The sequence below is a fragment of the Poeciliopsis prolifica genome, unplaced genomic scaffold, assembly GCF_027474105.1.
Source record: "Poeciliopsis prolifica strain line A6 unplaced genomic scaffold, Auburn_PproV2 SCAFFOLD002, whole genome shotgun sequence".
NCBI lineage: Eukaryota > Metazoa > Chordata > Actinopteri > Cyprinodontiformes > Poeciliidae > Poeciliopsis > Poeciliopsis prolifica.
Genome location: NW_026562377.1, coordinates 17,720,007 through 17,735,578, shown reverse-complemented (window position 1 = coordinate 17,735,578; position 15,572 = coordinate 17,720,007). Strand labels below are relative to the sequence as shown.

Here is a 15,572-nt window from a genome sequence, read left to right as displayed (position 1 = left end):
CTCTTCCTCTTTCTCTCTGCCACTCTGTCTATTTTGGGTCTCCGTGACCCCCATCTCCCTCCTCCCACTTTTGCTGCGTCCATCTCCCCGTTTTTCTTCTGCACGGCTCTTTTCCTCTCGTCTCTTGTGCAACATTAGGTCAAAACCTTGTGTCCTTTCACATCCCTTCCTCCCGTTTCCTCCCGGCCTGTCCCGTCCCCTTTCTGCTGTCTTTTGATTAAAGAGGAATGTGGAGTAGCTGTGGATGGGGCAGACTACTGTTTGGACTTGTCCACATGTTTGCATGCAATAGATGTGTGACTTGATGAGTTGCATGCTTCCAATCTAAGGCTCTTTTAGAATCTGTTTTATTAAGTGCCCTTATTTCTTCTTATCTACCTCATGTCGTTTTTTTTTTTTTTTTTTTTTTTTTTACCTCTCAACCCTCCACCCTTCTCCAGCTTCCTCGCTGTGTTCGTTTCACTTCTCATAACTGAGGTGGAAAAGACTGGTAGCCCCTGGTCAGACAGTCCGTCTCGCTTACGCTCATAAATTTACCCCCAAGTGGCCTGCGTGTCGGTGAGTGTGTGTGCCGTACGTCAGCATGTTTAGTTACCCGCTTCTTCTTTCTCACACTGAAACGCCCACCAGCAGATTTCGGTGCGAGTGCGTCCCAGATATTTGGACTTGTCCATCCAGACTCCAGCCTAGCCTTACACCACCCGCCTTCCCCACCCCCCCAGCCCTCTTAGCTGCTCCCACACAATAACCGGAAAAAGGCAGAGCTCCATTACACAAACAGCGAGGGACGACGAGGAAAAATAGCAACACTCTCCCTCCTCAGCATCAAGCTGTTGATCTGGGGAATAATCACAGGGAGAGGAGATCTGAGAGCAGATAATGCTATAATGTGCTGCATGTGTTTGCTAGATTTTATGATGCAGCTCCCAAACATTCAATGAGACATTTAGCATACGCATTTCACTGTTATTTAAACCCTGCATCGGATTCACAGAAAACTGTCAACTGAGCTCTATGATTTCACCCCTTGCCCTTCATTTTTAGTCTCCAACTCTGGTCTTAAAGGTTTGAAACGTCTCAATGTGCGGAGAAAAGGACAATGGACGATAACTTCCCAATCCTTAAAATTTAATTTCTAGAGTTTTTTCAGATATGCTCATAAATGTAAATATTTTTTAATTGTGCAATAAGCAATATAATGTGTAGTTTATAGTTTTTTTTGACAGTTGATGTATTCTGATTAGAGGAGGCGCCCCAGTTCTTCCTTTGAGGCTTGAACTATTCATTTTAATTTTGCCCGACTTTGATTTCTTGACTTGTATTTTTCTCATAAGGTTCCCATTCAGACTGTTTAAAAACTGTCTGAATGGAAAAATCCCAAACACTTCACAAAATCTAAACTTGAAGTGGAATATTTTGCTTCCACGGAGTAAAGAAAATGCCTTTTTCTAGAATATTAAATAAAATGAAGGTATCTTTTTTGTTTTGACTTCCAAACAAAATCACAGCCATTACAAATATCAAAGTCAGTTCTGAGTCACCATAGAAGCAAGATGAATGCGTCACTATCTTATTTTTAGAAACTCCTATGTGTCAATTCTGAATTATAAAACCTAAATAATGTCTTCAATTCACTGCAAACATCTACATTTCTGGCCTATTAAAAGCAAGTTCTTTACAAGGCAGTGCACAGAAATGGAAAAAAAAAAAAAAAACTTGCAGGAGACCTAAAAAGGTCAAAAGTTGCTGCCCTGGCAAGCAAATCCATCACAAGAAGGTGAAAGTGGCACATCGCTCATTTCAGTGGAAATGGGAGGCCACAACTGAGCAGGAACTAATCTGCTCAGTTAAAGAAACTACACACATTTTTATACATTTATCTTCTGGATTACAGAAATGACTGAGATATTGAATAAATGTTGACAATGTGCACACTGTTGAACGTTGTTATGAATTATTTGTGTTGCACCTTACAGGTATCTTTGTGAGTTAAAGAGGAAGTCTGTCGTAACGATGACACATTACATTACGACTTCTTCTCAAACATCTAGCGGCAATTAAATGCTCCCCTGAACTTTTATGTTATCACAATAACCCACCATTTATTCATAGTCCGCGTAAGCCTTGTAAATATGACAAACATTTATCTAAAATCAATACAGCACCATTAATATCAGAATATACTTAATTTTTAAGTAAAAAACAGTTTATGATGGAAATAAAATGTGTCCAGCAGAAGGTGAAGGTTCAACATATATCATTAGTCTTTAATAAAAGACAGGAAACAGTAGCTGTATAACTACATAACTCCTAAATCATTGTTTTCTTCCCCAGACTTGCGCTGGTTGCATCTTTAAAAACGTGAGTCAAATAGTGATCAGGGATCTGTCACTAATCCTTAACCCTCACTTCTACATATTAGAGCTGGAGTAGCTAAAATTTTGTTCTTCATTCTGTTCTCAGCCAAATTCTTTGCCATCATTATGTATTTCGAAATTATGAGGGAAATGTTCTCACAGGACAAGCACTTAAAAGAGCAAGTCCCATTACGATTTGTGCCGTGTCCGGTTGCATGATATCAGGAAAACATGTGAGTGCAATGTTGTGTCTCCACAGGCCACTAAAATCTATATTAGGTGATGGCATCAAGGGCAGTGAGAGTTCATCCCTCCAACTGGCTGGTTATAAAATTCAAGCACACAACCTGAATGCCCAGAATTGAAACATAATAGGCCACCAAATGTCGCATCCATGCAGTCTTTGGTGATTTTGATATTCCGCATGTTAATATTGTGATAAAGATTGCAATTTGATCTCTTGTGCAGCCACATTTGATTGCCTGGCTTTTGAAAGCATCGGGTCAAATTACAGCCCTGCCTCAAGTCAATGCCGATGTCCTCTGTTTTTCTACAGCACTTCTCCTGCAGGACGACTCCTTAGACAGAGCATCTGTCTCTCTGATTCAGGATATTCAGTTCCCCTGTATCATATATGCATCACAATTCATACTGCACATTCTACTTTATTGTAAAGCAAGTAAAATCTAAGAAATTTTTTTTAGAGGTTGTTCAGCTTAAATTTTCCGGTTCTGTGATTGTACTTGCATCATTCACTGAGCTACATTCATTAAATGTGATAACATTCAAAGTGAAACTTTATCAATTCTTGTCAGTATATTATGCTAGAATCACATTGAAAACGTGTGTGAATGATCAATTTAAATTATATGTATTAATGTGTCATATATATTTGTATACTCATGAATACATGTCCATTTATTTAACTAAATTTATTTTGAGTTGTTTTTGGGGTTTTTTATTACAGCGCCTGAAGAAGCCCCTCAGCCAGTCCAATACTGCCGGCTGTTTTATATGAATACAAATAAATAATACTTTTTTTTTTTTATGTGGTCTTGCATAAGACCATAACTTTACAGATGCAACACAATGAGATAAGATTTACCTTTGTAAATATGTTACAGCTGGTTTAAAAGTGTAAGCACTTTTGTCATTTCACGTCCGCCACAGTAAACCCGCTCTGATTTTGTTTCATTTCTGATCACCGTTTGATGTGTGTGATTTTTGACTTCAGCTCAGGTGTAAATGCTGATGCCAGGCTGCCGATGGCTTGCAGCCAGTTGGGTTGGGAGGGAGGACACTCGGCAGGAAGGACAGAGTGACATAGCCACAGGACAGGCCGGGCTGTGAGAGCAGACATGGCCAAATAAGGCCATTTAAATGAGCCGCGCAGACACTCGGATGCAGCGACATTCAGATTCGGAGGCATTCTGACTATGAAGCAGTCCCACAGACACATCGGTCGTGCGCTCGCAGCGGGTCCTTAAGGTCAGCGCGGATCCCTGCTCTCTAATCAGAGACGAGAAAGATGTCCACATCACAAAACCGCAGCTTCTCGAAATAGTCCTTTCATCTCTCTCCTCTCTGACGGCTTTTCCTTTCCTTCCCACCCAAAAGCGAGCCCCAGCAACGACGTGACGAAACACCCATGTCATTTCTCTTGACAGGGACAGATATACACACACACACACACACTCACAAATGCAACTCACCCTCTTTTTTACACTCCTATGTAAACTGAAGTCAGTGATGGTGTAAGCTGGGCCACTTTGATCTTTCTATATTCATCACGTTAGGCTTAGCCAGGATACTTGAACAGGGAGAGAACATTCATGCAAATCCAGCATCATAAAATGGCATTTCTCATAAAGGCTATGTGAAAATGTACATTTAGATCCATGTCTGTGGCCTAGAGCCGCTAATTTCCCTCCTGCTGTATCCACCCTAATTGACAGCTTACACAGCTTGACATCAGTGTATACGGTTGTAGTGCCATACTGGAGAGCAGAGGAAGCGGCTCTTAATTCTGCTTCCTGCTGTAGCGCTGTGATGTGCCATGTGTTTACCGAGCACATCCAGCCTCGGTGAGCCTGCGTTGCGTTAAGGAGCTGTTTGTGTGCGGTGGCATGTTCAGACAGGAGCAGCTTTGCTTAAACTCGTTTACATTCCTGGCATAAACAGCAGAGGAGTAGCGCCGCTTCCCAAACCACGTTCTTGAACAGGTGATTTGTCGGTAAACCGCGGGCCGCCGTTAGGCTCTGCAGTGACGTACGCATTGACTCACAGGAAGGCGTGTGATTGTGGTCAAATGCGAGACACATAGGTGATCAAGGTACAGGAGGAGCCTGAGGAGAAGGAAGAGAGAGCTTCAGCTGGGTACAAAGGGGCATGTGGTGTTTGTAGATACAAACACAGACAGGAACAGAGTCTGTGTTGATAGAGAGGGCAGACATACAAGGTGTGGAACAGATAAAATCAGGTGTTCCTGCTTTTTATGTGTTTTATCACCATCAGCGGTGACCTTAAAAGACAAGCAGGCCTTCAGCTGATAATTCTCAGTCCTGGTTTGTGGTCAGCTCATTCTTGAGTTGGTTAGCTCTATTATGAATGAAATAGATTTTTTTATTATGAACTACAATTAAATATTTACCAACTTCTACATATTTGCTGTAATGTGTACCATTTCTTATGCCCAATTGGTTAAAAATGTATCCATCCATTGATTTTCTGTACACCCTTGTCCCTAGTGGGGTCGGGAGGTGCTGGTGCCTATCTCCAGCAAACGTTTCGGGCGAGAGGAGCGGTATTCCCTGGACAGGTCAGTCTGTCGCAAGGCAACACAGAGACAGACAGGACAAACAACCATGCACACGCACACCTCGGGAGAATTTAGAGAGACCACGCAACCTGACAGTCATGTCTTTGAACTGAGGGAGGAAGCCGGAGTACCTGGAGAGAACCCACGCACCACAGGGAGAACATGCAAAACTCCATACGGAAAGACCCCGGGCCGGAAATCGAACTTAGGACCTTCTTGCTGCAAGGCAACAGTTCTACCAACTGCACCACTGTGCAAAATTTAAAATGTAAAGTCCATTGTTTTTGGTTTATTCAAAATACTTTCTTAAGGTGCATATTTTCATTGGGTGAAACCACATTTTTGCATAAACTGAATAAATATTCCTGTAAAATGCTGCTAAACTGTCCCAGTTTATGTTCAGTTATGGTTACTGATGCCATATTTTCTTGATGTGCACCAGTCCCTCCTTCAACAAAACACCTGCAAACATAATACTGCCTCCTCCATGCTTCATAATTGCATGGTGTTCTTGGGCTTTCGTCCATTTTCTTCACCATAAAACTATGGTGATTATGGCAAAACCCATCAATGCGAGTTTTATCAGACAACACCACATCGCTTCAGAAATGAAGGACTTTGGTCCGTGTGCATTTGCAATCTGTGATCTGGCTGTTGTTGCGACTGAAGTAAAGGCTTCTTCTTCTCTGAGTGGCCATTCAGGCAATATTGGACAAAAAAAATTTAAAATCTGAGACCGGCCTTTAAATCAGGACTGAAAATATCATTGTTTACTGAAGCTTTGCAATAAAGGCAATTGTCTTTTCACCTATATTATGTTTTAGCCATTTTTGTTGATTTTGCCCTTATGTAATACTCCATTTTCACCACTTCCGCATATTCAGTCTTTTAATTATATTTTTACTTTCATTCTGGGAAAGCACTTGGACTTACAATGTGCACAAATGACATTAGTTCATGTATTCCTTGACGATTTAACAGAAGTTTAATTTCAAAATGGTCAGTAAGACAATGTAAAATATCAATCTTATCCTAAATAGTCACTGTTGGTAGGAGGGATGGACGGCGGTGCGTGAGCCGTGTCATCTTCAATGAAGTCTTAAAGCTCTCGTCTCTACGGAGCTCCTCCTAACTGTCTAAGCTGTCCATGTAGCCAAGAAGCTGTTCATCTGGTCTCTAATCCTCCCCATCTTCCTCCTTCTTATCATCACCCTCTCTCTCCTTTTCTCTCTCTCTCTGGTGATTCCTCCTGCTGCTTCTATATTTCGAGTGCTCCAATGGTAAAGCAATGTCCCATCTAACTGTACTTCCGCCTCGACATCACGCATATTATGAAATGTCACATCAGGTTCTGTTCTCACATTACCGTTGACCACATGTGGCTGAAAATCAATAGAATAATGACCAGTCTTGATAATATAATGCAGTGACGATGCAGAAAAGGACGTTCCCTCTCCCAACCCCGTCTTTTCTCTCAAAATTTGTCAAAACGCGAAGAAAGGAATGTGCTTGACGTTTCATCTCTAGGTAACTCCTCATAAATACATGTAATTGTTCATTCCCCCTCCTTTAATCATGCCAACTCTTCTGTTCTCAGACGAATACAAGATGAAGGGAGTGGAAGAGGTGAAGTACATGAGAGGGGATGAAAACCGGGTGAACGCACGCAACCAGGAGAACCTGGTGAGAGACTGGCGCACACACACACACGCACACACACACACACACAGCAGCCAGTCCACTGACAGCCTGTCACCCGCACACATTCAAACCTTCCTCTGACAGCTCATCAGCTCCAGCCAACAGGCCTGCATTTGTGTCCAAAGGCAGCTCTCTCTGTCTCTGTTCAGCACACACACACTCTTTTTGCACATACACACAAAAAGAAATACACAGGGCAAACAGAAAGGTTCCTCACAAGCAGGTGGAGACAACAGTCTGGCGTGTGTGGAATGTGTAGGCTGAGCGCATGGTTGGTTTCCAGTCTGCCGCTGCAGAAATCTTTAGGTTTTAAACACATCAGGGGAGTTTCATGAAGCCACTTTGCTCTAAAACCTCATAAATGATTTTACTGCCACTATGTCTTACCTGACGGTGTAAATAATTTATAAGCTGAGGCACATTATCTGTGAATAAATCCACTTCCTCCTCAGGTCACAGAAGGCCTGAACATTATGATGGTGAGAGAATACAAGAACAGGTTGTTTCTTTTTTTCCTGTAAGTGGACACAGTGGCGTCCTGGCGATTGTTAAAACAGTGAGCGGCATAATAAATCCCGACTGTAAAACACCAGCAGGATCACACTACAGACTCACAGTTTCATAAAAACACAAGGTCACAAGCAGCTTCAACACTATTACTACAACACACTCCAACACGATGCTTGGTTCATTCATTGATTTGATTTACAAAAGTTGAACTTATCCAAGAATAGTCGTAAACATGTTCTTGAAAGCTTCAAAAGTCCCTTTCCTTTCTTTTCTGTTTTTAACAGAAGTGCAATTTGTTGTTCCAGAAGCATATTTTATCGAATGGATTCCCAGCCTATATATTTTAAAGCAAATGTTTGTTATAGAAGGAAACAAACAGCATCAAGAAGACTAAGTAATGAAGTTGTTTAACATATCTCATGGAGCACTGTTCTGACATCTCAAAATGAAAAGAGAGTGACACAACTGCAAAATACAAAGACATGATAGCTCGTCTACATTAAAAGGCCAGTCAAAGAACATTAGGCTCCTGTTAACTTGGGAGGAGCTGCAGAGATCCACAGCTCAGGTTGTGCTGGGTCTATTATCAACTCATATTTATGTGTTCAAATAGCCCAGCTAAAGTACAGACCTAATTCCCAGAAGGACTCTGTGGCAAGTTTTGAAAATTTCTCCTGCAGCTACAGTTGCTGCAAAAGGTGGTTTTACAAAATAAAGACTTGTGGGGGATAAACACACACAGCACACGTTTCAGGTTTTCACTTGTACTTTTTCTTCCTTCAATCAATGCGCGATTTTCAGTCCACAGACAGACAGCCCTATGTTGGTCTATCACCTTAAAGCGGCAACATTTAAAAGTTACTATAGAGACAATAAAGAAAAGACAAAAGTTGTATCTTCTAAACCTTTCTGGGTTGTCAACACTAATCCCCTCGCTGACCTGAACACGGCTGCAGAAACATTGACTACGGCTGACCTTGAGAAACGGGTTTATTAGATGCTCATACATTATGTCTGTGACCCATGTCTTGCAGCAACTGGGAGAGGACGCAGCTTATTCAAGTTTTTGATTTGTGAGCAGTGTGGCCGCTCTGCTGATACCCATTGTTGTGTTTGGAACCTGTTCTGTTCGGTGATAATGAAAACCAATGGCATCTGTGTGTGTTTGTTCTCAGGAGAAGAGCAATGTGGAGTACAGGGGCAAACAGCAGAAAGAGGCGGCTGCAACGAACATCAAATCTAAGTAAGTGGACGGCAGCAGCCCTTAGAGCTGCTTCAGAGATACTTTGTTAAATAAACTGGATACGTTTACATATTCGATCATAGTGAGTGATGGATTAAAGGAAAAACCAGCATAAATTATCACAGGAAGAAGCTGTCCAACTGTGTGATGCCAATATGATGGCTTAAGCATCCAGGTTTTTATTTATTATTCTGAGGGGCCTGTGGAGTGTAAGCAGCACTCAAACAACTCTATTAAAGGGAGAGTTCACTTATGATATTACAAAGTAATTGGGTGTTTTAAGTGAAAGTTTTTACAAAAAATAGTTGTGAAAAAGATAATACAGTATGCTTGCATACATTTTTAGACTTCATGTCGTATTCCATTTTTTTGAAGTTGAATCTGTCCACTCACCCTCTAATCTTTGCCATTATCCATCTGTCCATACATGCATACATTAATGCGAACCTCTAAGTATGCTAAGCTACATACATGCATGCAAGTATTGGTACACATATCCTTATCCTTAGTTCATCCATCTGAACTTCTGCTGACTGTAGCAGTACATACTACAAAATTAAAAATAAAGATTAACTTTTGCACCTTGGAGTTTGGGAAAGTATGAGATAATGTGAAGCTTGTCAAATGCAACAATGTCACAATAATGCCATGTTTTAATTAAATTAGATAAAATAGTTTTTGTTATTTTAATGTTGTAAATATTTCAGCTTTAGGAAATTTCTCTCCCTCTATGAGAACATTTCAGGCTGAGATGCTTGGAATAGTTTAAATCTTTTGCCAATCTTAAGACGTAAGAGTAGCTGAAGTTGTTGACAAAAGTTGAGCACATTCATTTGTTCATTACTGGGCCGAGCTGACCCTTTACTAAACTGTCACCTCCTTCACAGTGCGACTCCTGTAAGTAAACAATCTGAAGCGTCTGGCTTTTGTAAGGCAGCTTGGCCGTCCACCTCAGGCTCCATGTGAATAATGGCAGCTACGTGTTGCACTCTTTGTCCTTTCAAGGACTGTTTTGATACTTTTTTTTATTGAATTATGATTTAAAATCATTTGTCGACTCCTCAACAGATAATTTCTCACACTGCAGAGTGTTCATCTGTGTTTGTTCTCTATGGGGGGGCGGGTTAGGGGAGGTGTGTAACGGAAAATTCTCATGATGTATTTATTGCCTCCTTTCTCCTCCTCCTCATCTCCATCCTCCCAATTTCCTCTCCCTCCCTTTCTCCGTCTCCCTCAGCATTCACACGTCAGAGAGCCAGCAGGAATTTTTCAGGATGCTGGATGAGAAAATTGAAAAGGTGAGGCCTGTGTGTGTGTCTTCATTAGTGGCCGCGTGGGGCGGCGGTTTGATGGAAGTAGAAAATACATTTAACATCATTTAAAAAGTCACAGCTGGGTCTCGAAATTAAAAGGGACTAAATTATAGAGAAACAAAGACGTTTATTAGTCCACATTGTCATTCTTGGTTCGAGCTGAAGCAGAAGGAAAGGCAATCACTGCAATTTATAAACACTTGTTTCTTTTTGCCAGCTACTTGAAGGACATGGTGAAACAAGTAATGACTCACTTTTACTATTTTTACTCCCTGCTTTGAATCATTTTTATGCTTGCAGCCAAATATGAAGAGATTCACATAATTTCTTGAGAGACGAGTATCACATTGTCAAATGTTAAAGGTTGTGCACACGTCTCAACGGTCCCATTCTTCTCTATAGTTGAAACCAGATGTTTACATACACCATTAAACAGAGACACAACCTGTTTTTCCTCACCGTCTGAATAAATATTTTGGGTCAGAGTTACTAGCATTGTTCTAATTTATTTGCTAAATGCCCGTTTTACTTCGAAACTAACTCCTTTCATTAGCATGTGAATGTATGATGGCTGGACATTCACATGCCGTTTATACTAATTGTTTGAGCAGATGAACATGAACACTTTATCTGGAAAGTGTCCCCACAGCACAGATGAACAAAACTTGGAAACGTCCACAGTTCTCTTCCAGATATCTTGAATTTTTTTTCATGATTCTTCACAATGAAGATGTGAATTTGGATGGTAGCAAAACAGTGATTCTATAAGTATTCCTGGATGACCCAAAATAGGAGACATTAAGTTTGACAGTGAGGAAAAAGGTTATGTTATTAATACAGTGTATATAGAAGTCTGGTTTCAACTTTTAAACAAAGTTATTGTGTGCAAATGCAGCTCTTCCTCTACAAAGACTAAATGATCGACTCAGCAGTTCTTCTCAGCTACACAAAGTGCCTGAAGCATACCTTATTATGCAATGAGGCTTTTTTTCTTTTCGCTTCACTTTCTTGCATTATGAAAAAGTTCTGCAAAGTCTAAAATCCTTACTTAAGTAGGTATTTTCTCAGCGAAGATGGAGTTTTAACACAATATGAGTTACCACCCAAGGTGAGACTTCTCTGCACAAAATCAGATGCTTCTCTCCAATATGTGTTTCTGTATAGGTTTATGAAACCTAGAAACTTTGGCAAAATCCGACCACTGATGTGACCAAACACTGAGGCTGTTTTCTTTGCAATTTTTTTAAAGCAAATATATCATTTAAATGCAATGTCTAAATGAATGGTGGTTGAAACTGTTTGGCCTACACACACACACACACACACACACACACACACACACACACAAACACACACACGCACGCACACACACACACACACACACACACTGTAATTTAGTTTTTTCACACATATTTGTGTTCACACATATTTGTGATGACAACTGTGACTTAATTTATTGTGCAACTTTAATAGAAAATATAGAGCCAACCACATTTATCAATAAAAAATATGTAAAAAACATTGGAAGAGTTACAGTAGATTTGTATGTCTTATGGAAAAATGTTTTTCTTTTTTCTGATAGCGAACTTCTGAGACTTTTTTAACCTGCTTTTCCATCCTCCTTATCTGATTTTATAAAACTGTTTTTAAGTTTTTTTTTGTTTTTGTTTTTTAGCTTATTAAAGAAATGCATTCAAAATTATAATAATTTTTTAAAAATCCCTCTGAGTTTTTTTTAACATAGGACTACGATGCTGGATTGAAAGAAATACAAAAATTAAGGGCTTCTCACTTATCTTGACCAGGGGTGAAAGTAAATGTGGCAGTCACTATATTACCTCTGAACTGTATGATCATAAAATCATTTACTGCACAAGGAAATAAACATCTCCGCACACCAGAGGCGTATGAAAACCCCTTAAGGTTTATCTTTGATCACAAGGATGATATTTTGTCGTTTATTGTGGCGAGTACAAGTGAGCATCAGTGGACTGTGTCCAACAATCTGCTCATTGTCTTACGACAATTGGCTGAATGTCAGGTGCATCTGGAAGAAATCCAAAAACAACACATCTTATCACCAACAAATCAAGATCACATAAAACAATGTAGGAACTCTGACTAACAGCACAGACAAATGGAGCCTTTGGTAATCTTAATACTTCAAACTCTGCTTGACATCATCACAGTATGATCATTGTCCAAGCTGGTATGTTTACCAGAAGACAAAAGTGCCAGCAAGGCAACAACAGACCACATTTTAGCTGGTTCCTGTTATTTGAGACTGTAGCCACATTAGCTGAGAAGCACCAGGGCAAACCTGCAGGCAGCCTGCTCAGCTGCTTTTTATCTTTGACTTTCAGCTCATAGATCACATCTGAATTGTCAAGTCGGGCCTGAAATCCCATAAGCCTTTGCGGCTTTTCCAAATCAGCTTATGTGCTGTGTGTACCTTTTAAACAGAAAGGTGTAAAATAAAGTAACATTGGACAATAATAATTTGTGTCCATCATTTGGAAGGTCACCTCTAATTCTGAGTTGTGATGTTGTTCCAATGAGTGACTGGTGGACCTGTATGCATGCAAAAGTATTTACACCCTCTGAGCTTTTAACATGCCAAAATATGACCATGAGTCATATTTTATATTTTGATTCTTTATCTTTTGTTGTTACACATTTATTTACTTTCACTGCTTAATAGGAAGATACACATTAACAATGAAAATCAGACTGCAGTTCATTTTTCATCACTTTTGCTAAATCATGATAAACTGCCACTTTATGCCTTGGAAATCAAAACTAGCAAAACTGCTTCCCAATACTTCCCAGATATTCAGTTGCTGCTTTGCTTTCATAGACTTGGCTCCTTTTTCTGTCGAAAGTAACCAGTATTTCAACTATATTCAGCTCTTTAACTCTTACTTTAAAAAGAAGAGTTTGAAACGGCAGGGAGCGGCTAGCAGACGGCTCTGCATGGGAGCAGAGGAGGGACAGCAGCTGACAGTAAAACAAAATAAAGTATGCCTTTATTTCTTATCATCTTCAACATAGAGCCTTTAAAACCACAAAATAAAATCTGAATATTTTTCTAGAAAACTCTGGTGCTGACCCTTAAGTTTAAGTTATGATGTGTCCCAGATATTCAATTTCTACATATTTACAGGTTCTCAGGCATCCAAGGACATGAATCCCCTTCACCCCCCTAAAAATATAAATAAATAGTCATTTAGAGCAACTTAAGTTATAATTTAAATAACACATGACTTGTATTGAGAACCACTGCAATAAAGGTGTAGCAGAGATTCAATCTGTGGTGCTGAACCAAACTCGTATCTAAACATTTGAATCTTAGTTTGACTTCTATGGGTCTCAACAGGTTACTTACTGAGAACAACACTTTTGTTATTCATTGCTACTTACTAGTCATTTTTGGTGGTGCAGCTTGAACTCAATAAAACAATTTTAAACCACATTTTACATTACACTTGACTGTAACTTTGCCGACCCCTTCAAAATTGCTCTTAAAAAATGTCCTTGTTTATGGCGCCCCCAATAATGAGAAGGGATTTACGCCCTGGGTTAGAGTAGCTGTGGACAGACATTCTGCTGTGGACAGACATTCTGCTGTGGACAGACATTCTGCAGTGAACGTCTCGCAGGCAGAGGCTTTGTTTATGACGCCGCAGCCTCAGAGCAGAAACCCAGCGCCGCTCGGAAGAGAGACGAGGCTGTTAGGGACGCTTTGAAGAGAGCAGCGCAGCCGTCAGCTCCTCACCTTCATGAAAGAAACCAAACAGCAAAGCAAGCCACCTGTCAGCACTTCACTATCTCATTCAGCATCTCTTGTTCCAGCGGTAGATGTTTATTTGAATGCGACTGAAGTAACAGGTGCAGACCGTTCAGAGTCATTAAACTTGGGATATTCATCCTCCGTTTCATCTGCTTGGCTGTGTTTTTAGGGGCGAGACTACTGTTCGGAGGAAGAGGAAGACGGGACATAGCACACCAGCCCCGACGGACTCGACCCCCTTCCCTATTCCCCCCACGGACAGCCTCGTCGAGTGTGTGTGAAACCGGTAGCGTGTGTTTATGTGTGCCTGAAAGAGAAAGTTTTATCAGTGTTTTGACAGGACACTATTGGTGTGTGTGTGTGAGCGGGGAGTTTTCTGAGCATATGGCAGTGATACTTTAAGTGCAAAACAAAAGAGAATGGGACAAAGACGAGCTTCGTCACGGACTGCAGTACTCAGCGCCTCGTCCCTTCAGGCTGAGGGAGAGACGATGGAGAGATCGTCACCGGACCTGTCAGGTCAAGCAGATATTTCCCTCCCCTGTCCGTCCTCATCTGTCCGTGTCCTCCTCTGTGGCCTGACCCTAAATATATAAACCCACGCAGTCGGGACTCCTGGGTGTTGATATCCATCGAAGATTAGAGTTGTCGTTGGTGTGTTGAGGACTGAAAAACACACGGAGTAGAGGAAATAAAGCCCAAGGGAGAAGAGGATGGTGGTGGATCTTTGCTGAACTTTATCGCCTGACTACCTTCAGTCGGGCTCGCCTTGTCCAAGATGGACTGAAAGGTTGAGGGTGGAAGATAAAAAAGAGACAAATATGGGATATTTTAATATGAGAGAGTATGGAGGGAGCTGATAGTTTAGAATATCCTAAACTCCTCCTTCCTTTTTAAGTCAAGGACCTATTTTTTTTTTGTTTTGTTTTGTTTTTAATTTTTGTTTTCATTCTATGCCACAGCCACTTATTCAGTTAAATTTATCCTTCTTTAAATGTTTGTTTCCAGCCGTTTTTGTTGTTAACGTCCATCATAGTTTGTCATTATCGTCGGCAAAATGAAGCTCCAAAATTTAGCTTGTGTCTCAGCGCAATCGTTCCTCCTTTATACGAATCCTCTCTTACACACAAAAAACACACAAAAGAGTTATTTTATTTAGCAAACAGAAACTCATTTGCCTTATTTCACTGTGGAAGACTGTGCTGTCTCCACCACTCACACACACGCACACACACACACACTTCACAACATTGTATTGTTTCACCAGCAGATTATCATGTGCATAAATAAGAGATAGTCATTCTGATTCAGTCAGTATTCACACACTTTCACACTCCTTCATGAACATTGCAGCGGACAACAATTTTGAGGAACTTAAAGGGAGAATTTGTGGTTGTTGCTGAAACACAGGTCTATTTTTTATTATTATTGTTATTTTTAACCATCTTTGCTGGATAAGTCCTGTTGTATTATTTTTGAATACGTTTTTTTCTATTAAAGATAAAAATGTAGGCACTCTGAATGATGTTTTTATTTGTTTTTTTTACACGTAGAGCGAACTAAAATGAGTGAAGTCACTTTACCAGACGTGTGACGTGAAAATGGGTGCTTTAAAGCTGCAAGGCTGCGTAATACCCCCTGCTGGTGAAATATCGACACTGCATCCTAGTGAGTACAGATGGGTATAACAGTCAGAGGTGGACATGGTCAGCAGCAACACTGTGGTGGTATGTAGTGTTTAAATGTTGCTTGGTTCATGCCAAGAGACCCAAAAATAAATATCCTCCATTCCACAGCATTACACCACCAGCAAAAACCTGAACTGCAGCTGAAATCAAGG

The 15,572-nt window shown here is 40.5% G+C and overlaps 1 protein-coding gene across 1 annotated transcript in view; it reads left to right on the top strand.

The window, feature by feature from the left end:
- Positions 1–15,254, top strand: part of zgc:92140 (uncharacterized protein LOC447854 homolog) — a 31,662-nt gene extending 16,408 nt beyond the window's left edge. Inside the window, exons 3-6 of the mRNA XM_055055567.1 lie at positions 6,773–6,858; positions 8,562–8,629; positions 9,867–9,927; positions 13,902–15,254. Coding sequence (XP_054911542.1) covers positions 6,773–6,858; positions 8,562–8,629; positions 9,867–9,927; positions 13,902–13,943 — 257 coding nt within the window. The 3' untranslated portion in view covers positions 13,944–15,254. The remainder of the gene's footprint in view (positions 1–6,772; positions 6,859–8,561; positions 8,630–9,866; positions 9,928–13,901) is intronic.
- Positions 15,255–15,572: the final 318 nt, after the last annotated feature.